At 40.6% G+C, this 27,640-nt stretch overlaps 2 protein-coding genes across 2 annotated transcripts in view; one reads left to right on the top strand and one right to left on the bottom strand.

The window, feature by feature from the left end:
* LOC306647876 (insulin growth factor-like family member 4) overlaps positions 1–27,640 on the top strand; it is a 467,977-nt gene that overhangs the window by 294,168 nt on the left and 146,169 nt on the right. The gene's annotated exons all lie outside the window — the stretch shown is intronic.
* Positions 6,220–9,342, bottom strand: LOC306647859 (putative ATP-dependent RNA helicase DDX10). The gene is given in 4 exon segments (XM_079117418.1): positions 6,220–6,800; positions 6,804–8,126; positions 8,128–8,841; positions 8,845–9,342. Coding segments are annotated over 4 exon segments (2,496 nt in total). The 5' UTR covers positions 9,220–9,342; the 3' UTR covers positions 6,220–6,716.

The raw sequence follows: 27,640 nt of genomic DNA, 5'->3' as shown, positions 1-27,640 counted from the left end.
ATATATCAATTTTGGTACCAAATGTATGTAGACATGACAATACACCAGTGTACAGATACATAAAATAAACAGAAAAAGGCCTTGTAGCTTATTTTTAAAACCCCATTAGATGGAGAGTTAACCCTTGAACATTGGCCTCTGAACAAAACAGAATATTAGAAAGACTTTATAGTTGAATAAAATAAGTCTGATCAAAAAATTAACTTAGGCCCAAAAGATCAAAAAGATGAATTTAAAAAGTAGAATTTTAAAAGTCTTTCTGGCCTCCATCCTGATGTGGTCCTGCTCATCAGAGATGAAAAAAGTTTAGAGAATATAGACAAAGACCATGCCCCATCCCTCCCTGAGGAGGTTTCCCAAAGAGACAGCAAGGGAGCTGCTTCCATTGGTCTCCTGGGAGAGCCCCTTCAGGTTGAGGTCTTCTTCTAAAATGGTTTTTCTGGTCTCTTAAAATTTTAGCCATGCATTTTGGTGAACCAACTCCAATAGTTGGGAGTTGGTAGCAGTTTATATTTTAATGTAAGCTTTAGTGAACATGGTTAAAAACCTTCTTAATAATTTTTTTTCCAAATTTGAATATCAGACATTTGATCAGGATGTCCAGGATACCCAAAGACAACTTGGTGGTCCCCTGCGGGGGCTGTCCAACCTTGAAAGTTGACCATTCATTCTCCAAGAATTTAGAGAGAGAAAAAATGTCATACCAGGTCCTGAAGTCAGCAGACCTTCTCTGGTATTCCTGGATATTGGTCAATATGCATTGAAGGGGGTACATGACAAACATGAGGGAGACTGACCATGTGCACACTCAAGGGCAACAAAAAACAGAAAAAGATGAACAAACACATAAAGGTAAGAAGCCAAAGATACTGACAAGTGACCATTCCTTATTCCTGACCTGAGGATCTGGGCAACGTCTTGCCACAGTCCTGTACTCAGGAAGTCATGCTGCGTCCAGCCTTCCTCAGAGTCCCCTGATATGGATCCACCAGAAACAGACTTACCTGTGTCCCCCTGAGGGTGAAGAAACAGGTAACTCTCAGAGAATTTAGTTAAGTCCTGGGGTTGGGCTCCACAAACCCTGCAGCCTGGGGCTGAGGAATGTCTCTCAGAGACCTTAATCTAGGAGAAACAGTGCAGCCTCTGATGGCTACAAACCACAGTCTTATTGGAAATTTATTTTGTTTGAATGACAGTTGTTGGTTTACACTGAGCTGTTTAATTTGGATATCCTTTGTTTCAAAAACACTTGTCAGAACTTTTTTTTACTAGAATTGAGTCTTTTTCCTCCTGCCACTCCTCCCTTATACAAAGTCATCCTTTTCCTTTTTCATCTTTTTATCCTGATCATTACAACCTGGCCCCTTTTAATATAGGAACTGTATGAGCACCTGATCACAAACAGGCCACAGAGGCCCTTGTTCCTTCAACCAGCAGGGTGGAGGTGGCACAGGGAACAGTCCAGAATGTGTAGCAGACAGACAGGGAAGCTGCTCATTAATATGCTCACACCTGGGTCAGAAGAAACCTCACTGGCTTGATGGGAAGACCGATAGGGATGACTGCCCTGTGTACTGGACCCCATAAGGATGTCTTGCAATTGAGCAAATAAATGTGAAATGGGGGAGGGAGCTGGTCTTGGGCAAAAGCCTTGGATGCAAGCCCCACACACAGTACCTGACCTGATCCAAACCACAAGATCCATCAGGTAGCTCAGAAACCCCAGGCAGTTTCAGGAGAAGGGACACCTCCACAAGAAGGAGAAGCAGAAATTCAAGGAAGGAAAAGTCTCTGGAGAAAAGCCCCATCTGGTGCTCCAGCGGGTGTGATGCTGATAATTATGGTGCCTCAATTTGCAAGTACTTACAAAATGGGGAACATTCACTCCCCCCATCCTCTTCCCTGTTTTCATATTCTGAGCAGCTTTCCTCCACCATGCCCTTGTGCCATGAGGTTTCCACCTTGGAGCAGGTGACCCTGGGCTGAAGCCTCTGAAACCAGAGCCAAAATTAACTTTTCCTCCCTTGAGTTGTTTATGTCAGGTATTTTGGTCATCAGAATGAAAAGCTCACTAATACACATGGGAAAATGATGTATTTTCTGAGTGGGAAAAGCAAGCTACACAATAAAATAATATATAAAAGACAGCATTTTTTTAAGTAAAAGATACACATGCACATATTTAGAGGGGAAAAAAACTCATTTTTGGAAAATGAGATTATAGATCACTTAGATTTGGGGAGCGATATTCTAGTATTATAATAAAATATTTTTATTCTTTTTTGTGGTACTTGGGATTGAACTCAGGGATGCTCTACCACTGAGATACATTTCAAACCTTTTTATTTTTCTTTTCTTTTTTCTTTCTTTATTTTTTTTTTCATTTTTTAGATAGCTTCCAGTCATTGCAGGCAGATTGCAAGTAGGCAAGACCATTCTAGCAAGCAACAGCAGCATCAGACACATTCATGGGCAGTCCCCAGCATGTCACAGTTGCCCGCATGGTCTTTCAACCTGACATCTTTAATCTGCATTATAGCCAAGTGGCAATTTCTTCTGATGGGCTTTCTCCAGCCATCTTATCTTTGCCACTTGTACAACTTGTGAATTGGATAGAGTAAATATAGTTCAACCAATCCACAGTACTTTTAACTGCCCTGTGTGGTAGGTTAGAAAACAGGATGAAATTTGGTACGTGACAGTGTACTACAGGGAAATGAATGAAGGGGTCCCTCCACTTTGTGCAGCCAGTCCCAAAAAAGCCACCTTTCCAGAAGAAATTCACCCTCAGCTGGAACACACCCTTGTCTGGGAGAACTTGCTAATGCCTTTGGTAGCACATATAGAGCCCCTGAGAGTCAAGGCCTGGGAGCCTTCACATGGGAAGGCTGATGATGGACATCATGGTCCTGAGCTCTACAAATGAAAACCATTTCATTATGTTGCTGACATACGTCCCTTGGCCAGATCTCTCACTGAGGCTGAGCCCATGCTTCTGACTCACTTGCAAGTGAGAAGGTGGCTGTGAACTCTAACAGAGCAGGACCCTGGCTGATGGGTGAAATTCTTGGGACTGTTTGGTCCAGTAGGACAAAATTGTACCTCAGTTTCCACTTCCCAACACAGTAAAGCAAATATAACAATTTGTTGGGCTTCTGGGTTATTGGAGGGCTTTCATTCTTTGTCTGGCTCAGTATTGTGGCCCCTATATAATTTGCACAGGAGGGGGACAATAGGGGACTGAACTGGACAGTATACTGAGGCATTTAATCAGACCATAAAACAGGAACAAATATTTGGGACACTAGACACATTGAAACCTGCTGAATTTACCATCCTGGTCACTCTGGACAGCTTTGGATGGGGCTCTTGGTAGTGGATTAAGGGACATAAGACCCCACTGGATCTTGGTCATAGTTCAGAAGGGGGCAGAAGAATGTTGCAGCTTGTAGGAGGATAACTGTGTGCCACTTAGGCTGTCTTTCTTGCTACAGAGTCCATCACCAGAGAGGCACCGGTCAAGGTTGTAAAAGTGGCAAAGATAAGATGGCTGGAGAAAGCCCAGCAGAAGAAATTGCCACTTGGCTACAATGCAGATTAAAGCTGTCAGGTCAAAAGACCATGTGGGCAGCTGTGACAATGGTGGAACTGCCCATGAACAGGTCTGAAGCTTCTGTTGCTTGCTAGAATGGTCATGCCTACATACAGTCTGCCTGCAATGACTGGAAGCTATCAGGGGCATATCAAGCAAGGTGATCCACCCTTCAGCCATGGCAGAGGCCTTCTCCCACTATCACAAGGGACCAAATATGCACTGACTTGTGTGGATGAGTTCCAGGCTTGATGAGAGCCTTCCCCAGCAAAAGAAATCAAAACTCAACTAGTAAGGGACTGGTCCAGCCCAGTGTCATGTGTGATTGAGAGTGACCACAGGTGATTGGGAGTGACCAAGGAACTCTCTCATAGGCCAGAACATACCACAGTGGGCTCAATACTAGGGCAAACCATGGATTTCTGACCTGCCACACCCAACAGGAGCTGGATTAGTTGAAGGGATGAACAGGCTGGAAGCAGCTTGGGTACTGACAGCAACTCTGCAGGGGTGGGGTGCTCTACTGTTTGCAGCATGAGAACCCTCAGAAGCCCAGACAGCCATTGCCTGGGGCCCTTTCTGTGTCAGCTCACCTGGGGCCCCCAGGGTGGTTAAGGCTACAGACAGAGGACACTTCCACTGGGCATTTTCTTTTTCTCTTTTATTTATATATATATACATATATAATATATATATGTATATATATAATATATATATATATATATTAGTTGTAGATGGACACAATATCTTTAGACTTTTGTTTTTATCTGGTGCTGATGATTGAACACAGTGCTTCACTCATGCGAGGCACTCTACCTCTTGGCCACAACCCCAGCCCCCACTGAGCATTTTCTTAAACCAGACTGGGGCACAAGTGACAACTTCCTGCTGCAGGCTCCTCAAGATGGTGCATTGGAGACAAGGTGCACCGACTGCACTGACTGGTCACAGACTGTACAAGTAAGCCCTGGGTGGGGGGTTTGCCATCCTGAACCCCTAGAGACGCAAAGTGGGTACACTTCCAAGTGAAGCCTAGTGTGCTGGGTACCTGGCACTCACAAGTCCAGGCAGTGTGACACTCCCATGTCATCACTCAAGAAATGCCTGCATGGGCTTGTTATGGTCTGGGTGCATCACCGAGGTGGTTCTCTCCATCCCCGAGGGGTAGCTGCTGAACCAGGCCTGATACACCTGCCCAGCTGCCCACTGTGCAGCTGCTTTACTAACCAAGATCCCTGGGCTCCCTGTGTGCTGCCACCCTATTGTCAATATGCTCATGTTATCTGAAAATTATGCTTAACTTTTATCTACTGTCCCTTAAGCCAAAGATTCAGAAATATTCTGTTGCCCCTCAATACTCCCAATTCACTTTCAATTATATCCATGTGTTTTCAAAGACAGTTTGTACCATTGCTGGGTTTCTCTGTTGTATGATTGTTTTCTACTTCAACCACTAGGAAGTACCAGCAGCATATTTCTTGGATTAATGTTGGTGTATAAGAGAAAAAATGGAATTCCACTTGGCACCAGAGTTCAAATACACACAGGAAAGAAATATAACCTGTTAGAAATATTACATAAACTGAATGTTTTTAATTCTTGTTAATTTCATTTTGTATTTTCCTTAGGAAAATTTATTATTATTGCCTATTAGTGTTTTGTGGAAATACAGTTCTTAATAGAACAATCTGAGATAATATGAGACAATAAGCCATCAGCTATAGGACAGACAGTGTATAAGACTGAGTTCCAGTACAATTACTGACCTCAATTAAATGGAAAGGGTAACTATAAAATTATAGACATTGAAGTGTAAACCCGATACTCCTAACTTCAAGACTGGTAAAACTGACCTGCTGGATGTTTAAAACCAAAAGTTGAAGACCAAAGTCAAAGAAGTAAAATGGCTAAGGAAAAAATAGTCCTTATTTTGACTCTTGCCCTCTAAGATCAGTCAAGATTCAGAGAATGATGGAACCCTTCTGAGGATCCTGCAACTCCAAACCCCATTGAGTCACCCAAGTTTCTGATCACTGTGATGGTGAAGACCTTAGAGAACAGAAATCCCACCATGAACATTGTGCATAGAGGAGGGTCCTTGGAGAGGGAAAGATCCCTGATGCTTCCAAGGGAAGCTATATGTGGGCAGCAAGACCCTGACCCATTCTAGCAGATGGCACAACCAGTAGGAGAAAGCTAAAGGAGCCAGGGGGCTTCTCACATGATCCCAAGTGTGATCCCTGACAAATCTCAGCTGACTCTTAACAACAGATAGGAAAAAGGTCACTTTTGGCCACCTTGGTCTTAAACACCTGGCAGGAGAGTATAACCAAAGCACAGACATACGTGGACATTAAAAACAAGAAAAAGAAAAAAGGACAATGGTTGCTTTGGGTTTTTTGTTTGCTTGTTTGTTTTTTAGAACTGGGGTTTAAACTCAGGAGTGTTTAACCACCAAGCCACATCCCAAGCCCTTTTTATTTATTATTTTTTATTTAGAGACTGGGTCTCACCAAGTGGCTTAGAGCCTAAGTTGCTGAGACTGACTTTGAACTTGTGATCCTCCTGAGTCAGTGGGATTACAGGTGTGTACCACTGTGCCTTGGTTCTTTTTTTTATTATTTTATAGGAAATATGTTTATTAATGATCATTTCAATTCAAAAATACTGCTTTTTCAAGGCTGGTCCATCATATGCTGTCTCTTTGGAAATATGAAATATACCTTAAAATTAAGAGCCATTTTAATAGTAACACTGAAACTTCTGAATAGTGATACAGGAATTTCCAACAATGAAATAAGGCTCCCGAACTTACCATTAAAACAAAGAAGCATTTCCAGTGAGAAGAAGTAGGAACCCACACAGAAAATCTAACAGAGCACATGTTGCAAAATGAGATCAGGAAACTATATCCCACCCTTATTCTGAATATGTTCTATGATGGTGCAAAGCATGGATGGCCTGTGAAGGGCTCAGAGATGTAATTGCTTTTGTCTGAAGAATGTGTACTCTGAGAATGGGACACATGGTACCTTCAGGCAGGCCCCAAAGTCAACTGTGTTCTAACTTCTTCTCAATGAAATGATGTCCAGAGGTATCAAGGAGCAAACAGGCATGGACGTATTTAGCTTTGACCTTTGAGTAGATGTAACACCAGCTCTTCATCCTCTGCTAAAGACAGGCCTGTATCCAAAGGCTGTAAGATTTCTCACTTGGTCTTCTTTCTATGATGACTTGTTGGTCCCACATCTTCTACTTCACTGTTGTTCCTTTTCTTCATTCCCTGCTTCTTCTTGGTATCACTAATTTTATTTTCCATTTCTTCACTATCTGATTCTTCGGAGATTCTGTATTTATCTGGATCTGAAAGTATGCTCGGATCAAATCCATCATCATCATCATCACTCCAATCCAGAAAGGCTTCCTCTTCCTCTTGGGTCTTTGCTTGTCTCTTGTTGGCTTCTCGTCTGGCTTCCCTTTCTTTCAGTCTCTTCTCCCGATGCTTTGCCTTAATTTTCTTCCTATATTCTTCTTTGTCAAATCTGTCCTCTTCCTGAAGCCTTTCCTTTACTTTATTTAAGTTGATACCACCAGTGTCATCATCTTCCTCAGTGTCATTCATGATAGATTTCTGCATCCGTGGCCACTGCTGAACCAACTCCCCTTCATCAGTAAATGTTATTTTCTTATTCACTTTAAAATTTCTCTTCATTACTTTTTTTGCTTCTGCAACTTTAGTTACTTTTTTCTTGACACCAGATTTGGAAGGTTCTTTCTTCTGTAACACTTTATTCTCTGAAAGATTCAACCCAAACACATTGCACCGTTTCACCGTAAGGAAATTACTATCAGGCCCATCTTCTTCCTCGTCATCTCTGTCCAAGAACTGCACAGAAACTTCTTTGACCTGTGTCTCCGTGTTGGAATCAGACTGAGTTTGAGACTCTTTTGCTTTTCCCAGTTTCTCTTCCATTTCTTCATCCTTTTCCTCCTCTTCACTAATATTGCTAGCCAGTCTATTCTCTGTTCCTTCTAGTCTTTTCCCACCTTTCTGAAGAATGGACATTTTCTCATTGAAATAGGCTCTAAATTCTTCCACCTCATCACTGGTGAGAGAAGGAGCCCTGGGCTCAGTTACCACATTGCCTTGACTCTTCACCAATTCTTTGGTAGGCTGTTTCTGAATTTTCTGAAGAAATCTTACCCGTGGTGCCACAGCAAGACCAAGAGACAGTGCATACTCAGGAATAGGTAACTTGTTCACATCAAATACTTCTTTATCCTTCATAAGATATACTGAACGTATATAGGAGACAAAACATCTTTGAGCTCTTTCTTTTAAATCTTGATCTTGGGCTAAAAAGGATTCCAATTTTTTCTGGACATCTATAAGTTTTTCTGGATTTATTTTTATTTCCTTCACAGGTACTTTCTTCTGGAGAAGTTGCTGTACCATCCCTTTTTCTTCAGAGGAAAGCAAAATTAATAAAGCTTCACCATCCTCTTTGTACCTGGCAGTTGTACCTGCTCTGTGAAATATACGTGTTGGCATCCTCTGGACAATCAAACTGAAGAACCCAATTTACAGCCGGAAAATCCAACCCCCTGGCTGCAATATCGGTAGCAAAGAGTACTGCAGCTCTCTTGTGAACAAATTCATTATAGACCTCCATTCTTCTCATCTGTTGCTGTCGACCATGGAGAGCAAGGATAGAAATACTAGGGCGAAGACGGCAAAAAACTCGGTATAGGTACTGAACCTCTTTGCAACTAGAGAAAAACACAATACTCTTCTTCTCCAGACGACTTCTCAAAAAGGAATACAGCACACTTATTTTTTGCTGCAGCTCACAAACTATGTAGTTCTGTTCCAAAGTAGCAGGGGTACTGTATTTTGCTTTTTCATGAACCCACACATACTCAGGGTCTTTCAAGCTCAAATGTGCAAGGTCCTTTACAGATTTGGTTTGTGTTGCTGAGAAAAGTAAAGTCTGACGTTTCTTGGGAAGATTTTCAATAATAGCATTCATGGTATCAGCAAAGCCCATATCCAATATTCTATCTGCTTCATCAAGAACTAACATTTGGAGATTGGTGGCATGGAAACATATTGTTTCATCCATGTGTTGAAGAAGTCGACCTGGTGTGCAAACGAATATATTTATGTTGTTGATCCTCTCAGCTTCATGTTTCAGATCCTTTCCACCAATGATGAGACCAGCTGAGAAGTCATGATTCTTTCCTACTTTTCAGAGAACCTCAAAGGTCTGATAGGCCAGTTCTCGTGTAAGTGATATTATCAGAACACCCAGCCCATCAGTTGAGGTCCACTGCAGATGGTATAAGGCTGCAGATGGTATAAGGACAAGAAAAGCCAAAGTCTTGCCAGATCCAGTTTTGGCAGCTCCAAGCACATCTTTACCTTGCAAAGCCAACCCAATGGTCTGCTTCTGTATCTCAGTTACCAAGCAGTACTGAGCTTCTTGCAACCCTTTCAATGTTTTTTTAGACAAGGGGAAATCTGAAAATCTTGTAATTTCATTTACGTTTATCTTCTCATAGTTCTGTACTAGGCGGCTGATGCCTTCACATTCAACCTGCCTCTCTGGCTTCTTCAGCTGCTTCATCAACTGCTTCTTTTGGTTCTGCCTATGACTGTGTTTCTTCTTCCAGCCATTGAAGCTCCGCACGGGGTCGTGTCAGGCTCTCTGACTCAGAGAGTCAGCAGTTTTGCCCATCCTGGCTATGGCGACAGCCCGGACAGTGCTCAAACAGGAGACCCCTAAGGCCAGGCAGAGGTGCGGCAGGGTTCACCTGGTTCTTTTAATGTAACTTGAAATGTACATTTGTGTCAGTCTTGCCAAAAGTAGTAAAATGGGGGAGGTTTAAAGGAATGGTTTTCATAAGGAGTGCCTGATGAATCTCACAAAAAGTTCTGTCAGAGACATGTTTGTTCTGAATCAATTTGACACCTACAAATCTATCTAACATCCTACATAGGGAGACTTGATCTGTGTCTCTGTATTTCTTCTTCTTCTTCTTTTTTTTTTTTTTTTTTTTTTTTTTTTTTTTTTTGCTGGTTTGAAAATCTAGCCCTTATATTTATTATGAGCTGCTATATAGGCTCACATACCAGGGAAAGACTGCAGAATTCCCTTCCCTGGAAACTAAAGGCCAATTTGAAAGAGAATATATTCTGGCCATATCCTGAGATATGTCTCCATTTTATCATCCCTCGGGTTAAAGGGACTGTTGGCACAGACTCCTCCTTTGGGGGTCACAATTATTCACTTCCAGCCTGGCACCTTGTTTTTAATCAAGACCTGGATAAAATACAAGCTTCTGCTGAGCAGGAAAGGATCGTACTAAGTGCTCTTGACCACTGCCATGGCTACCCAAGCTGCTAAAAAAAGGTGACCTCATTACCTTGAGCAGTTTCCACCTCAGAATGTTAATATTTCTAGGATGGGTGGCAATACCACAGGACTCAGAAACAAAAATTAAAATAAGACCAAAGGGCATAAAAAGAAAAAGTGGAAACCTGTGAGAAAGAAAATTCGGTGATCCATTTCCAAAATAAAGTATTTAGCTATTAATGTGAAATTACTGAGCATGTAAAAAATAAGCCAAAGAGGAAATAGAACAAATGGTTACCAGCAGATAACACCTGAGTGTGCCAGATTCACAGCCCTTGAAAAACAGGAGCTGAGGGGAGAGGGGTGGTCTAACCAGCAAAGATAAACTTCATAGTGCCAAAAAGCACATGATCCCAAAAGGCACCCCCACCCCAGAACAAATGGAGGTGAGAACAACAAAGATACAATTGTAAAATTTTATTTTTATTTATTTTTTGGTACTGAAAATTGAACCCAGGCGCATTTTACCACTGAGCCACATTCCCTTTTTTATTTTTTTATTTTTTTGAGACAGGTCTTTTTTGCCCTTCTTGCCATATGTCCCTGTTCTTATTATATGTTTGACACACTGTGGGCACTTAATATTTTTCCATTGTATTTATCCTCAAATTCTGCATCCTCATGCAACCAACAGCAATAGAAAAGACTCAAGAAGAAATTGTACTGAACATTACAGAATTTTTCTGGTCCCAATTCTCAAAATACCACAGCATAACAACTATTTATATAACATTTACATTGTGTTGGGTATTATAAGAAACCTAGACTTAAAATATAAGGGAGGATTGTGTAGGTCATATATAGATACTACTGCATTTTATTTGAAGAACTTGAGCACCCACAGATTTTGGTATCTACCAGGGTACCAGAACCAATCCTTCAGGGATACAGAGGGGTAACCACTAAGAGAAGGGATAGTAAGGGAGTCTAATTTGCTAATTAAATTTTGTCCCTTTGCTTCTGTTGTGGAAAACCTATAAAAACTTATATGTGGCATATATAATGCAATTATGTCATTACAGAAATATAATTATGCTATGATAATTATAATATAATAATATTAATGTATTATATAAACTCTAGATTATTTCCAACTTATTTTAATCCACCAATGTTAATGAAATTGATACCGCCGTTTACCAGTGACGAGTTCTGCTCCTTCTAATGTTGAAGATTGAACACTAGAGAAGCACGTCAAGGCAAGCATATTAAGCAGGTTTTATTTAAAGGTAATAATACAGACTTCTCCCGGGAGGAAGAAGGGGGCCATGGCTGATGTTCTAAAATCCCCAGAAGTGAGAGCACCCTACATCTTTTATAGGTTAAAGTCTCTTTTGTTCTCCAGTTCTCTCCCCCCTTATCTCTCCTTCCTGCCTACCTGACTAGGCCTGGTTTCGCATAAAGTGAGAAGCCATGGGCAGGGGGAGGGCCAAGGTGATTCTGACAGGCAAGGGCACAGGGGGCATTAATTAGCAACTTTCTGCCTGTGGTCTCTGACAAGGGCAGGTAAATTTGGTTATCAATGGGCTCTGCAGGTCCTTGATATTCCATTCTCCCAGGGTAGTCTCCAAATTCCAGAGGAAGATGGCTTTTATGGCTTCCATTTCCTCAATTTGACCCAATCCCCTATTTCTACACTAAACCTGTCCTTAATTCTGGCTTCAAAATTATCCAAAGATTGAAAACTTGGGACTGAATGTGTAATATCCTCATATCTGTACCTGTGCTGGCTGTGGGCACCAAAATCTATGATCAACTGAAGACTTAAATCCTGTTTGAATCCTCCAGAAAGTCAGACTAGAAACTGGATGGTTTCCCTGTGCACAGGACAACTGATCAGGAAGAGGGAAAGTGATGTGACTTTTATTCATTTTGCATGTGAATGTGGCTACATTTTGAGAGAGGAGCTCCTGACCCAGACCATAGTTAGCTCAGAATCACCACCCACCTTCCATGGTGTAATGTATAAAGCTGCTTCCCCGCCCTTTCTGTTGCAGACATTTTCACCACCTCCCAACCACTTGTCAATCTGTGAACATCCTAGCTTGCTATTGGTTCATCATTCAGCTTCCAAGTATCCTTCTCCGATATTGGTCCTCTGTTAGCCTGGCGGAATTCAACTGTTTGCTATAGCCACCCCACCATCTTCTCTTATTCTATTTCTGACTCTCCTCCTCACTTTCTCTATCCTCCTGGCTTTCACACTTTCTCTAGCATGCGCCCTTTCTTTTTCCCTTTCTTTTCCTCTCATTTCTCTCTTACCCTACAGGGAGACGCTCTGTTTGCTTAATAAATTCCCTTATGTGATTTCCCTTGTCTGGCATGGTTTCATGGGATTTCCTTACACATGGCCTGAAATCCACTTGCCCAGGTACCTGCAGGGATTGTTACAGAGGTAGGGCCTGTAACAATAAAACTGAGGCAGCATGATCAAGTCAGAAAGAGATCAGACATGTCCCTCAGAGTAACAGGTCTACATTTGTTGAAGGTTTAGGAAAAAGGAAAGGGAACACTCTCAAGGAAGAGAGTGGGTCCTCTCAGAGAGGAGGGACAGCATGCCTCTCCCTTATTACAGTTTTATTGGGAATCCCAGAGACCTTTCCATGGAGTCCTGCCCAGGTCCACTTCTTGACTTTTGACTCACAGCAGGATGACATCAGACTTCCAAGTCCCCACTGCCATGACAACTCTGCATCACCTAAGCCCATGCATACCAGTTCTAACTGGATTATTAACCATAAATTCTAACAGATTTTATGATTAGGAAGAATTATCTCTCTGAGTTTTTGGGCTCAGATCTGTAAAATGTGTCAGAAAACTTTCCCCCTTCAGGGTCACTTGGTCCCTCTTACTGATGCTATTTCAGGCATGCATTTCTCCTTCAGATAATAGAGAGTTTGCTGAGGAATGGACATATCCTGACCAGGCAGGGCTGCAGGTACATTGCTTTTTGGAAAAGAAAGCATGTGATCTCAGCACAGTCGGCCCACATTATGGACTTATTCTCTTAACTTTGTGTCTCCACCACTTGCATCTCTCTGTCCCCTATCAGTGCCATGCCTATAATTAGCTCCCACAGCAGAGCTCCACCAGTGCCACATGATCCTGTCATCACTGCATCCATCCTGGATCTCTTCTCCAGCATCCTGCTGTTGGATCCCATCACTAAACCCCTATCTCTCACCCTGCACAAAACTCAATTCAAAATGGATCAAGGACCTTGAAATCAGACCAGAGACCCTGCAAATTATAGAAGAAAAAGTAGGTCCACATCTTCACCTTGTTGGCTTAGGATCAGACTTCCTTAACAGGACTCCCATAGCACAAGAAATAAAAGCAAGAATCAATAACTGGGATAGATTCAAACTAAATAGCTTTCTTTCAGCAAAGGAAACTATCAGCAATGTGAAGAGAGAGCCTACAGAGTGGGAGAATATCTTTGCCAATCATACTTCAGATAGAGCACTAATTTTCAGAATATATAAAGAATTCAAAAAACTCTACACCGAGAATACAAATAACCCAATCGACAAATGGGCTCAGAATATGAACAGACACTTCACAGAAGAAGATCTACAAGCAATCAACAAACATATGAAAAAATGTTCACCATCTTTAGTAATAAGAGAAATGTAAATCAAAACTACACTGATTCCATCTCACCCCAATTAGAATGGTGAATATAAGAATACAAGCAACAATAGGTGTTGGAGAGGATGTGAGAAAAAAGGTACACTCATACATTGCTGGTGGGGCTGCAAATTATTGCAGCCACTCTGGAAAGCAGTGTGGAGATTCCTTAGAAAACTTGGAATGGACCTACCATTTGACCCAGCTATCCCACTCCTTGGCCTATACCCAAAGGACTTGAAATCAGCATACTACAGAGATACAGCCACATCAATGTTCATAGCTGCTCAATTCACAATAGCTAGACTGTGGAACCAACCTAGATGCCCTTCAATTGATGAATGGATAAAGAAACTGTGGTATATATATACACAATGGAATATTATTCCACTATAAAGAATAATAAAATTATGGCATTTGCAGGCAAATGGATGAAATTGGAGAATATCACGTTAAGTGAGATAAGCCAATCTCAAAAATCCAAATGACGAATGATCTCACTTATAAGCAGATGATGACAAGAATGGAGGAAGGAGGGACTTTATAGAGGGAAAAGAGAGGTGTGAAGGGTGGGGGGGAGGAAAAAAATAACAGAATTAATCAAACATCATTACTCTATGTAAATGTATGAATATGTAAATGGTATGCTGTTACTTCATGTACAAAGAGAAACAACATGTATTCCATTTGTTTAAAATAAAAATAAATTTAAAATAATAATAATAATAATAATAAAATTACCAAATTCTATAATATTTAAGATTTATATCCCTTGTTTCTAATGGCTTTTTTAACAGGAAAGAAATTATTATTGTTATTATTTACATTTGTTTGATATCTTGACTTTTGCAATTAAGAATAAATAAATTTAATTTGAGGTAAATGAAATTAATCTTTTATTAAATGAGATCATTAATTCACTTACAGGAAAAGGATACTAAAAGATTGTTTATTGGAACATGTACTAAATATGAAAACATCAGATACTTTTAACTACAACACATTTAAACATTGAATATATTTGTAATTTGCCTAATATAAAGAAGGTCTAAAATTCCTTTATTCTCTGTGTTCTCATTGAGAACCAAGATATTTTAACTCTCAGGTGTGATATGTGTCTTAAAAAAATTATTTTTCACCCTGTAATGTATAAAGCTGCTCCCCTGCCCACCAGATACAGCCATTTTGCCCACCTCCCAGCCAATTGTCAATCTGTGAACATCCTTGCTAGCTATTGGTTCATCAGTCAGCTTGCAAGTATTCATCTCCAATACTGGTTCCCTGTTAGCCCAGCAGAATTCAACTGTTTTACTGTAGCTTCCCCGCCATCTTTTTTCCATTCTTCTGTCTGTCCTACACACTTTTCTCTATCCTCCTGGTTTTCCACTCTCTCTAGCATGCGCCCTTTCTTTTCCTTTCTCTTTTCCTCTAATTTTCTCTCTTAACCTGCAGGGAGACACTGTTTGCTTAATAAATTCCCTTATGTGATTTCCCGTGTCCGGTGTGGTTCTGTGGAAATTCCTTACATTTGTGCCGAAACCCGGGATGGGATCTTCCACTGTCTCTTAAGGGAGTGGAACCCCATCTAACAACCCAGTGTCCCCAGATACAGCTCCACCTTCCATTCTGCCGGGTTGCTCTGCTCTGCATTTATCACCGGACTTCAGGTTGGTGAATACACCGGTTTATCTGCTGGGTGGATTCCTAATTTTATGGTGGAGATCTCTCTCAGGGTTGAGGCTCATCTCATGCTCACACACTCCTCCTTGAAAATCCTGATATCAGGTCCTCAGCTCTTCCTGGCTTTTGCCTGGTCTACATGGATGTTTGTGTGATGACACCTTCTATGTGCCGCCTTTTCGTCTCCAGTCTACTACTCTGTGGCCTTGGAACGCTGGGGCACAAACTCAGCTGTATCAGTCCCCACCATGGAATCTGGGTCCTCCAATCTGGCAGATTCCACTCTGGGAACCCTTCACCTGACCCCCGGTACTTAAAGCCATCAAAATCCGTTTGTGTAATGGCACACAGCTTCCATGAGTGAGCAGGCAGATGGAAAGGGATTCCTTATTTTCAAATCATTTCTTTCTCACTTTTAGCTCTCCCTGCAGGCTCAAGCATCTCCAAACCTAAATTAAAAGGACCTAAGCATCAAGTTTCTCCTAGAACATATTAGCCCCTTTCAGATTCAGATCTCAGTCAAGGGTTACACTGAAATGTAAATGAAGAAAGGCGCAGTAGGACACCAGTTTCAAACCCAAGAAAAAAAATGTCCATTTTAAATTTCTCCTGGGCTACAAGTCAGAATACTTTTCTCCCTTTCAACTTTTCTCTCCTTCTTATTTTCTCTTGCTTTAATTAATAACCATTATCATTTTTCTTCTAGGCCTTTTGTTTTTCTTAAATGCTATATTTTTGAGCTCACAATTTTGATCCTACATACCTGGGTTAATGATTTTTGATCCAACTCTAGAGTTATTTTTGAACATCCATTACATTGCAATGGAGATAAGTATCACAAGGCCTTTGCTTTTGTGTTAAATATAAGCATGCATAAAAATCAAAATTTTAAAAATGGATTCAAATATTTTTAATTCATGTGATTTAAAGAGGTTCAATTTAAATTGAGTAAGCTAATAGAAGTAAAATGTCCTTAAAATTAACTGTCAAGGGTTTTCAAGATGGCGGCCTAGAGGGTGGCTGCATTTCATGTTGCTCCAGGACTCAGGATTCAAAAGAGGAGATATTGAGAGACTTGGGACCAACTCAAAGCAGCTGGGTGAGTCTCTCACATTAGGGGCAGTAGTCCGGGAACGCACGGAACTTTGTGTAGTAGAGCTGCCTGGCGAGACACCCCTCCCACCGCTGGAGCAGTGAACTCGGACAACTGGGAGAATCGTAGAGGAGGCCGCTCAGCACAGCGCTTGGACTCGGAGCAACCACGGGGGCTCTGGGTGGCTGCCCAGAGGAGGAGCTGTAAGGAGAGCTGTTTGGACTCAGAGCAACCACTCCTGAACACCGGGGCCTGCCCAGAAGAGGAGGAGGAGAGCGTGGCTGCTTGGATTTGGAGTGACTATACCAAAGCTATGGGTGCTTGCCAGAGGAGGAGCCACGTGGTGAGCTGTTTGGACTCAAAGCGACCGTTCCTGAACACCGGGGGGCTGCCTGGAGGAGAAGCACGGTGGGTCACTTGGTCTCAAGTGGCCACATCAGAGCTCGGGGCGGCATGCAGCAGGTCACGTGGGCTCAGAGCAACTCAGAGTGACCGCTCCTGAACACCTGGGGGGCTACCTGGAGGAGGAGGAGGAATGGGGCGGGTCACTTGGACTTGGAGTGACTGCCCAGGGCTACAGGTGGTTGGCGGGAGGAGGAGGCATGCAGTGAGTTGCTTGGGCTCCTAGTGATCACACTGGGACACTGGGTGGGTGTCTGGAGGAAGAGGCATGCGGTGGGTCGCTGGGATTCGGAGCGATTGTACGGGGCTCCAGCTGGCTGCTCAGAGGAGGGGCTGCATAGCCACGTGATTAGGTGCAGAGCAGGGTCCCAAGACCTAGGAGGCTTCTTGGTGGAAGAGCCGCACACAGACACGCTTAGGGGCGGAGCAAAGGTTCCAGGACTGCGGGCAGATTCTCTGAGGACAGGCAGCCTAAGGAGACTTGTCTGTGAAGGGTGAGGCACCCAGGCCCAGGAGGTAGGTCCAGGCCCCTGGGAATGTTGCAGAGGAAGGCAGCCCAGCCCAGACAGTAGTTGTAGATTGAGGGGAACCTCTAGGAGGGGAATTGACCAGCGAGACCTCCCCACCAGGTGAGTCTTCCCTGCCGGGTGATGTTTTCCCACAAAGATGGTAAAACCAGAGACACAGGCCCAAACAGGCCTTGCCTCAGCCTGTAACCTAGTACCCCTTTGGATGACCATTGCTCAACAAGTGGAGGCACCTCTGCCCACTAGCAGGGAATATACCCCACCTGAAGGCCAACACCCCTAGAGAGGCAGCTTCCTTGTGGAGCACCACGCTATCAAATTCCTCCAAGACTTCAGTCTACTGAAGGCTAAGAGGGGATATACTAGAAATCTTCAGGGATATTATAAGTCAATAGAGGAAATCTGCAATATCTCAGCGGTCCACTGACACCTGAACAATATGAGAAAACAAGGGAAGAAAATGCCCCAAACAAATCTAAATGTTACATCAATAAAACCGAATGACAGCATGGCAGAAGAAATGACAGAAAAGTAGTTCAGAATGTACATAATTAAAATGATCAGGGAAACAAACAACGAGATGGAAGAGCAAATGCAGGCACTGAATGATGAGATGAAAGAGCAAATGCAGGCATTAAATGATCGCACCAATCGACAGTTAAAAGAACAAATACAGGAAGCAAAAGATCATTTCAATAAAGAGTTAGAGATATTGAAAAAAAAACATAAATCCTTGAAATGAAGGAAACAATAAACCAAATTAAGAACTCCATAGAAAGCATATCCAGTAGGATAGAACACATGGAAGACAGAACCTCAGACATTGAAGACAAAATATTTAACCTTGAAAACAAAGTTGAACAAAAGGAGAAGATGGTAAGAAATCATGAACAGAATCTACAAGAACTATGGGATATCATGAAAAGGCCAAATTTAAGAATTATTGGGATTGAGGAAGGCTTAGAGAAACAAACCAAAGGAATGAACAATCTATTCTATGAAATAATATCAGAAAATTTCCCAAATATGAAGAATGAAATGGAAAATCGAGTTCAAGAGGCTTATAGGACTCCAAATACACAAAATTACAACAGACTCACACCAAGGCACATTATAATGAAAATACCTAACATACAAAATAGAGACAGAATTTTAAAGGCTGTGAGAGAAAAGAACCAAATTACATTCAGGGGGAAACCAATACGGATATCAGCAGATTTTTCAATCCAGACCCTAAAAGCTAGAAGGGCCTGGAAGAACATTTTTCAAGCCCTGAAAGAAAATGGATGCCAACCAAGAATCTTATACCCAGCAAAACTTACCTTCAAATTTGACGATGAAACAAAATCCTTCCATGATAAACAAAAGCTAAAAGAATTTACAAAAAGAAAGCCAGCATTAGAGAACATTCTCAGCAAAATATTCCATGAGGAAGAGATGAAAAACAAAGAAGCAAATCAGCAAAGGGAGGAAATATCCTAAAGGAATTATCAAATAAAGGAGGAACCAAGTCATGTCAAATAAATAAATAAATAAATAATGAATAAATAAATAAATAAATAAAATTTTTAAAATGAACCAAGTGACCGGGAAACCAAATCATATCTCAATAATAACCCTGAATAATAATGGACTGGATTCATCAATCAAAAGACATAGACAGGCAGATTGGATTAAAAAGAAAGATCCAACAATATGTTGCCTGCAAGAGACTCACCTCATGGAAAAGATACTCATAGACTAAAGGGGAAAGGATGGGAAAAAACATACCATGCACATGGACTCAGCAAAAAAGCTGGAGTATCCATCGTCATTTCAGATAATGTGGACTTCAAGCCAAAGTTAGTCAGAAGGGATAAAGAAGGACATTTCATACTGCTTAAGGGAAGCATAAATCAGCAAGATATAACAATCATAAACATCTATGCCCCAAACAGTGGCTCATCCATGTATGTCAAACAAATCCTTCTCAATTTCAAAAACCAAATAGACCATAACACAATAATACTAGGTGATTTTAACACACTTCTCTCACCACTGAACAGGTCTTCCAAACAAAAATAGAACAAAGAAACCATAGATCTCAATAACACAATCAATAACTTAGACATAATGGACATTTATAGAATATACCATTCAATCAAGAGCGAATGCACTTTCTTCTCAGCAGCACATGGATCCTTCTCTAAAATAGACCATATATTATGCCACAAAGCTAACATTAGCAAATACAAGAAGATAGAGACACTACCTTGTATTCTATCACATCATAATGGATTGAAGTTAGAAATAAATGAAAGAGTAAAAAACAAACTATTCCAACACCTGGAGAATAAACAATATGCTATTATATGATGAATGGATAACAGAAGATATTAGGAAGGAAATTTAAAAATTCTTAGAGGTAAATGAGAACAAAGAAACATCATATCTAAATCTCTGGGACACAATGAAAGCAGTACTTAGAGGGAAATTTATTTCATGGAGCACATTTAATAAAAGAAGTAAAACTCAACAAATAAACGACCTAAAACTACAGCTCAAAGCCCGAGAAAAAGAAGAACAGACAAACACCAAAAGTAGTAGAAGACAGGAAATAGTTAAACTCAGAGCGGAAATCAACGAAACTGAAACAAAAGAAACAATACAAAAAATTGACAAAATAAGTAGTTGGTTCGTTGAAAAAATAAACAAAATTGATAAACCTTTAGCCACACTAACAAAGAGAAGATGAGAGAAAACGCAAATGACTAAAATTTGGAAGGAACAAGGAAATATCACAACAGACACGAGTGAAATACAAAACATAATTAGAAGCTATTTTGAAAATCTATACTCCAACAAAATAGAAAATTTTGAAGACATCAAAAGGTTTCTAGAGACATATGAATTGCCTAAACTGAACAAGGGGGACATACACAATTTAAATAGACGAATTTCAAGTAATGAAATAGAAGGGGCCATCAAAAGCCTACCAACAAAGAAAAGTCTGGGACCAGATGGGTTCTCAGCCGAGTTCTACAAAACCTTTAAAGAAGAGCTCATTCCAATACTTCTCAAAGTATTCCATAAAATAGAAGAGGAGGGAACCCTCCCAAACTCATTCTATGAAGCCAATATCACCCTGATACCTAAACCAGACAGAGACACATCTAGGAAAGAAAATTTCAGACCAATATCCTTAATGAACATCGACGCAAAAATTCTCAACAAAATTTTAGCAAATCGCATACAAAAACATATTAAACAGATAGTGCACCATGATCAAGTGGGTTTCATCCCAGGGATGCAAGGTTGGTTCAACTTCAGGAAATCAATAAATGTAATTCACCATATCAATAGACTTAAAGTCAAGAATCACTTGATTATTTCAATAAATGCAGAAAAAGCATTTGATAAAATACAGCATACCTTCATGCTCAAAACACTAGAAAAAATAGGGATTATGTGAACATTCCTTAACATTGTAAAGGCCATTTATGCTAAGCCGATGGCTAATATTCTAAATGGTGAAAAACTGAAAGCATTCCCCCTAAAAACTGGAACAAGGCAGGGATGCCCTCTTTCACCACTTCTATTCAATATCCTACTTGAAACTCTACCAGAGCAATTAGACAAACCAAAGATATTAAAGGGATACAAATAGGAAAAGAAGAACTCAAATTATTCCTATTTGCTGATGATATGATTATATACTTAGAGGAACCAGGAAATTCCACCAGAAAACTTTTAGAACTCATAAGTGAATTCAGTAGAGTAGCAGTTTACAAGATCAATGCACATAAATCTAATGCATTTTTATACATAAGTAATGAATCTTTGGAAAGAATAATCAGGAAAACTACCCCACTCACAATAGCCTTGAAAAAAATAAAATACTTGGGAATCAATCTCACAAAAGAGGTGAAAGACCTCTACAATGAGAACTACAGAACACTAAAGAAAGAAATTAAAGAAAACCTTAGGAGATGGAAAGGTCTCCCATGTTCTTGGATAGGCAGAATTAATATTGTCAAAATGGCCATACTACCTAAAGTGCTATACACATTCAATGCAATTCCAATTAAAATCCCAATGATGTACCTTACAGAAATAGAGCAAGCAGTCATGAAATTCATCTGGAAGAATAAGAAACCCAGAATAGCTAAAGCAATACTTAGCAGGAAGAGTGAAACAGGGAGTATCGCAATACCAGATCTTCAACTCTATTACAAAGCAATAGTAACAAAAATGGCATGGTATTGGTACCAAAATAGAAAGGTAGATCAATGGTACAGAATAGAGGACATGGACACAAACCCAAATAAATAAAATTTTCTCATACTAGACAAAGGTGCCAAAAATATGCAATGGAGAAAAGATAGCCTCTTCAACAAATGGTGCTGGGAGAATTGGAAATCCATATGCAACATAATGAAACTAAACCCAAATCTCTCACCATGCACGAAACTAAACACAAAATAGATCAAGGACCTTGGAATCAGACCGGAGACCCTGCATCTTATAGAAGAAAAAGTAGGTCCAGATCTTCAACATGTCGGCTTAGGACCAGACTTCCTCAACAGGACTCCCATACCACAAGAAATAAAAGCAAAAATCAACAACTGGGATAGATTCAAAGTAAAAAGCTTTCTCTCAGCAAAGGAAACTATCAGCAATGCGAAGAAAGAGCCTACAGAGTAGGAGAATATCTTTGCCAATCATACTTCAGATAGAGCATTAATCTCCAGAATCTATAAAGAACTCAAAAAACTCTACACCAAGAATGCAAATAATCCAATTGACAAATGGGCTAAGGAAATGAATAGACACTTCACAGAAGAAGATCTACAAGCAATCAACAAACATATGGAAAAATGTTCAACATCTCTAGTAATAAGAGAAATGCAAATTAAAACCACCCTAAGATTCCATCTCACCCCAATTAGAATGGCGATTATCAAGAACACAAGCAACAACAGGTGTTGGCGAGGATATGGGGGAAAAGGTACACTCATACATTGCTGGTGGGGCTGCAAATTAGTGCAGCCACTCTGGAAAGCAGTGTGGAGATTCCTTAGAAAACTTGGAATGGAACCACCACTTGACCCAGCTATCCCACTCCTTGGCCTATACCCAAAGGACTTAAAATCAGCATACTACAGAGATACAGCCACATCAATGTTCATTGCTGTTCAATTCACAATAGCCAGATTGTGGAACCAACCTAGATGTCCTTCAATTGCTGAATGGATAAAGAAACTGTGGTATATATACACAATGGAATATTACTCAGCCATAAAGAATGATAAAATTATGGCATTTGCAGGCAAATGGATGAAATTGGAGAATATCATTCTATGTGAGATAAGCCAACCTCAGAAAACCAAAGGTCAAATGATATTGCTAATATGTGGATGAGGACACATAATGGGGGGAGGGAGGTGTTAGTGTTAGGGTTAGAGTTAGGGTTAGGGAGGGGGGCAAGAATGGAGGAAGGAAGGACTGTATAGAGGGAAAGGAGGTGGGAGGGGTGGGGGGAAGGGAAAAAATGACAGAATGAATCAAACAACATTACCATATGTAAATCTATGATTACACAAATGGTATGCCTTTACGCCATGTACAAACAGAGAAACAACATGTATCCCATTTGTTTACAATAAAAAAAAAGAAAATTAACTCACAAGTCTCTAGGTGGTCACACTAATAAAATGTTGATGTTTATAAAATGTCTAACATCAATTTTTCTAGGACTTTTCTTCAACAGGAAAGAGATGGCAAGTTCTGTTGGTACACTTGTCTGATATCTTGGTTTTTCTACAATAAGCGACCTGTATGGGATTACTCAGATGTGTTTGTTAGAGACATCTAATTAATTTATAACATTATTCCATGGAGTAACATACTTAAAAACATTATTCTTTGTATATTATATGTGTTCATCTTTTCCAGGTATACAAGCCTTTAAAGCAGAAAATTTATTAAGCTGCTGTTCTCCAAATTTAACTTGTCTGTAATGGTAATCCTATTATTTAATGTTCTATTATAGAACCTGTCATCAATAGGGCATATGTAAAATGACATTTAAGAAAGAGTGTAATGTGCAGTAAGTAGCAAAAATGGAACAACAGTGACTGAAATTGGGGTCTCTGATGACCTCATGGCTGTGTCTAAATAACACTGGTTATTTAGCAAAAGAATTCCTTCCTGCCCAAGAGGTGTGTGCCTGAGATCAATGTACTGCCACAGCAGTTAGGCATCTTGTGCACCTGCACAGGAGCGCTCCCAGGCACCAGGCATGCCACAGCCATGAGGTCATCAGAGTCCCCAATCTCAGTCACTGTCGTCCCATTTTTACTACTGCTCATTACACTCTTTCTTAAATGTCATTTTAAGAAGTTTACATATATTGACTCCTGAGTCTATATGAACATTAGTTAACACAATTTAACATTATATCTAAAACATGAATTAAAGAAGGGCTGAGAGAGCTTTTAAGTTTCCTTTTGTGTGGCAAAGTGGTAAAATGCTTTCATGCTTAACCTTTAAACAAATTAGGCTCTTAATAACTTTTAGAAATACATTTAACAAATATTACATATACCCTATTGATGACAGGTCCTATAATAGAACATTAAATGATAAGTTTAAAATTACCATTACAGAAAAGTTTAATTTGGAGAATAGCAGCTTGATAAATTTTCTGCTTTAAAGGCATGTATACCTGGAAAATATGAACACATTTAATACACAATGAATAATGTTTTTAAGTATGTTACTCCATGGAATAACTTTGTAAGTTAATTAGATGTCTCTAACAAACACATTTGAGTAATCCCATACATGTCAACTCTAATTCGCTCATCTTATTGTAAAAAAACCAAGATATCAGACAAGTGCACCAACAGTATTTGCCGTATCTTTCCTGTTGAAGAAAAGTCCTAGAAAAATTGATGTTAGACATTTTATAAACATCAACATTTTATTAGTGTGACCACCTAGAGACTTGTGAGTTAATTTTAAAGACATTTTACTACTATTAGTTTACCCAATTTAAATTGAACCTTTTAAATCACGTGAATTAAAAGTATTTGGATCCATTTTTTTCTTCTTATTTTTATATGCACTTATATTTAATACAAAAGTAAAGGCCTTGTAATGTTTATCTCCATTGCAATGTAACAAATGTTCAAAAATAACTCTAGAGTTGGATAAAAAGAATTGATAAAAAATCATTAACCCAGGTATGTAGGATCAAAATTGTGAGCTCAAAAATATAGCATTTAAGAAAAACAAGAGTCCTAGAAGAAAAATGATAATGGCCATTAATTATAGCATGAGAAAATGGGAAAGAGAAGAGCACAGAGAAAAGGAAAAGGGAGAGATGAAGTGTTGTGTTGTGGCCCAGGAGAAATTTAAAATGGACACTTTTTTTTTTTCCTTGGATTTGAGACTGGTCTCCCATCGAGCATTCTGGCTTCCTCCATTTACATTCCAGTGTAAGCCTTGACTCAGATCTGAAAGCAGCTAACAGTTCATACTCCTTACTGGGACATGCCACTGATGGTTGGGCTGGTTACTCACTCCACACTGGCATATGTGGGACCTCGTGCCAGGAGGACTAGGTGGGCAGGGCCAGGGAATGGAAGCAAAAACAGAATGGGGAAAAAGAGATGGAGAAGCAGGGGAAGATGGAGAAGCAGGGTCTGGAGGCACCCAAGCCTGCAGGAAGAGCCAAGAAGCAAGAAAGAAGAAACTTGAAGATAAGGAATCCCTTTCCATCTGCCTGCTCACTCATGGAAGCTGTGTGCCATTACACAAATGAATTTTGATGGCTTTAAGTCGGGGTCGGGCGAAGGGTTCCCAGGGTTGAGTCTGCCAGATTGGAGGACCTAGATCCCATGGTGGGGACTGATACAGCCGAGTCTGTGGCCAGAGCGTATGTGGCCATTTTGATGGGTACTCTGGCCAAATATAAGCTGAAAGTCAGGCAAAGGTTCCCAGGGTTGAATCTGCCAGATTGGAGGACCCAGATTTCATGGTGGGGACTGATACAGCTGAGTCTGTGCCCCGGCATTCTGAGGCCACAGACTAGTCAACTGGAGACAAGAAAGCGGCACACAGATGGTGTTATCACACAAACATCAATGTGGGGCCAGGCAAAAGCCGAGAAGAGTTGAGGACCTGATATCAGGGTTTTCAATTGTGAATGCGAATATGAGATGAGCCTCAACCCTGAGAGAGAATCTCCACCATAAAATCAGGAATCCACCCAGCAGATAGGACCAACTATAGGGGCCAGCCATAACTATGAAAGTTGTGACTGGGGGTACCCCCACCCGAGGGTCCTGGATAAATGAGCCTAGGGGAACCAGCCTAGAGGACTCACCAATCTGAAGTCTGGTGATGAATGCAGAGGAGAGCCTCCGGGCAGAATGGAAGGTGGGGCTGGGTCCCAGGGGCACTGAGGCTCAGATGGGGTTCCACTAGCTTAAGAGACAGTGGAAGATCCCATCCCGAGTTGCAGCACCAATGTAAGGGATCCATGGAAACCACACCGGACACAGGAAATCACATAAGGGAGTTTATTAAACAAACAGAGTGTCTCCCTGCAGGGTAAGAGAGAAAATGAGAGGAAAAGAAAGAGAATGAGAAAGGGCATGCTACAGAGAGTGTGAAAGGCAGGAGGATAGAGAAAGTGAAGAGGAGAGAGAGAAGGATGAGAAAAGATGGTGGGGTAACTATTGTGAAGCAGTTGAATTGCGCCGGGCTAAAAGGGGACCAATAATGGAGAAGGATACTTGCAAGCTGACTGATGAACCAATAGCTAGCTAGGATGTTCACAGACTGACAGTAGTTGGGAGGTGGGGAAAATGGCTGCACAGGAAAGGTCAGAGGGAGCAGCTTTGTACATTACACTGAGACTTTCTGTGAGGCTGATTTTAAAAAATGATGAACTTCTTAATCTGGCAAGGAAATATATAGGCAGCATAGATTTCAGGTGGTGGTGTGAATATTGCTGATGGCTTCTAGTCAAGTTTATTGTGATATTCAAGAGCTGAAAGAAGAGCAGAAAGATTTGAAAGCTGTTGGAAACCATGTATAAACTGTGGGTTTGTTTGGCCCAACATAAGGCAGAGAGGCTACTTTTCTGGGAACTCCTGATGGAATTCCCCAGTTTGAGAAAGCCTAAATCATGCTGGTGCCCTGCCTTAGCTCAAAGTCCTAGGTTCAAAGGCAGTCACCCAGAGATGGGCATAACCTACCAAGTTCCAAACAACTTAATTTCCCCATCTTTATCCTGTTTTCCTCAAGAAGTCTGCCACACTGAAACTCTTTTATGTGTTTCACTATCAATAAACCATTCATTGCTTTTCCCTTTGTTAGGATCTGAGGCGTCAGAATTCTTCCACCTCTAATGCTCCTGCTTTTAATATATAAAATTCTTGTATTTCATGTTTCTTTTTTCTATTGTAAACAAATGTGATACGTGTTGTTTCTCTGTTTGTACATGGAGCCAAGGCATACCATTTGTGTAATCACAAATTTACACAGGGTAATGTTGTTTGATTCATTCTGTTATTTTTTACTCCCCCCCACCACTCCCACCCCTCATTTCTCTCTATAACTGTCCTTCCTTCCTCCATTCTTGCCCCCCTCCTTAACCCTAACCCTAAACATAACCCTAAACCTAATGCTAACCCCTCCCACCCCCCATTATATGTCAACATCCACTTAGCAGCGAGATCATTCATCCTTTAGTTTTTTTGAGATTGGCTTATCTCCCTTAGCATGATATTCTCCAGTTTCATCCATTTGCCTGCAAATGCCATAATTTTATTATTCTTTATGGTGGAGTAATATTCCATTGCATATATATGCCACAGTTCCTTTATCCACTCATCAATTGAAGGACATCTAGGTTGGTTCCACAATCTGGCTATGGTGAATTGAGCAGCAATGAACATTGATGTGGCTGTATCTCTGTAGTATGCTGATTTTAAGTACTTTGGGTATAGGCCGAGGAGTGGGATAGCTGGGTCAAATGGTTCAATTCCAAGCTTTCTGAGGAATCTCCACACTGCTTTCCAGAGTGGCTGCACTAATTTGCAACCCCACCAGCAATGTATGAGTGTACCTTTTTCCCCACATCCTCGCCAACACCTATTGTTGCTTGTGTTCTTTTTTTTTTTTTTAACAGTTTCAGAAGTTTTTATTTTATAGTTGTTTGGAAATATTTTTTGAGGCATGTAATGCAGCAGAACATCATGGTGGGGAACTTATGATAGAATAAAGCTGCTCAAGACATGGTGGGATA

The sequence above is a fragment of the Sciurus vulgaris genome (genome assembly GCF_902686455.1).
Source record: "Sciurus vulgaris genome assembly, chromosome: 17".
Taxonomy (NCBI): domain Eukaryota; kingdom Metazoa; phylum Chordata; class Mammalia; order Rodentia; family Sciuridae; genus Sciurus; species Sciurus vulgaris.
This window is presented reverse-complemented; position numbering and strand designations above follow the sequence as displayed.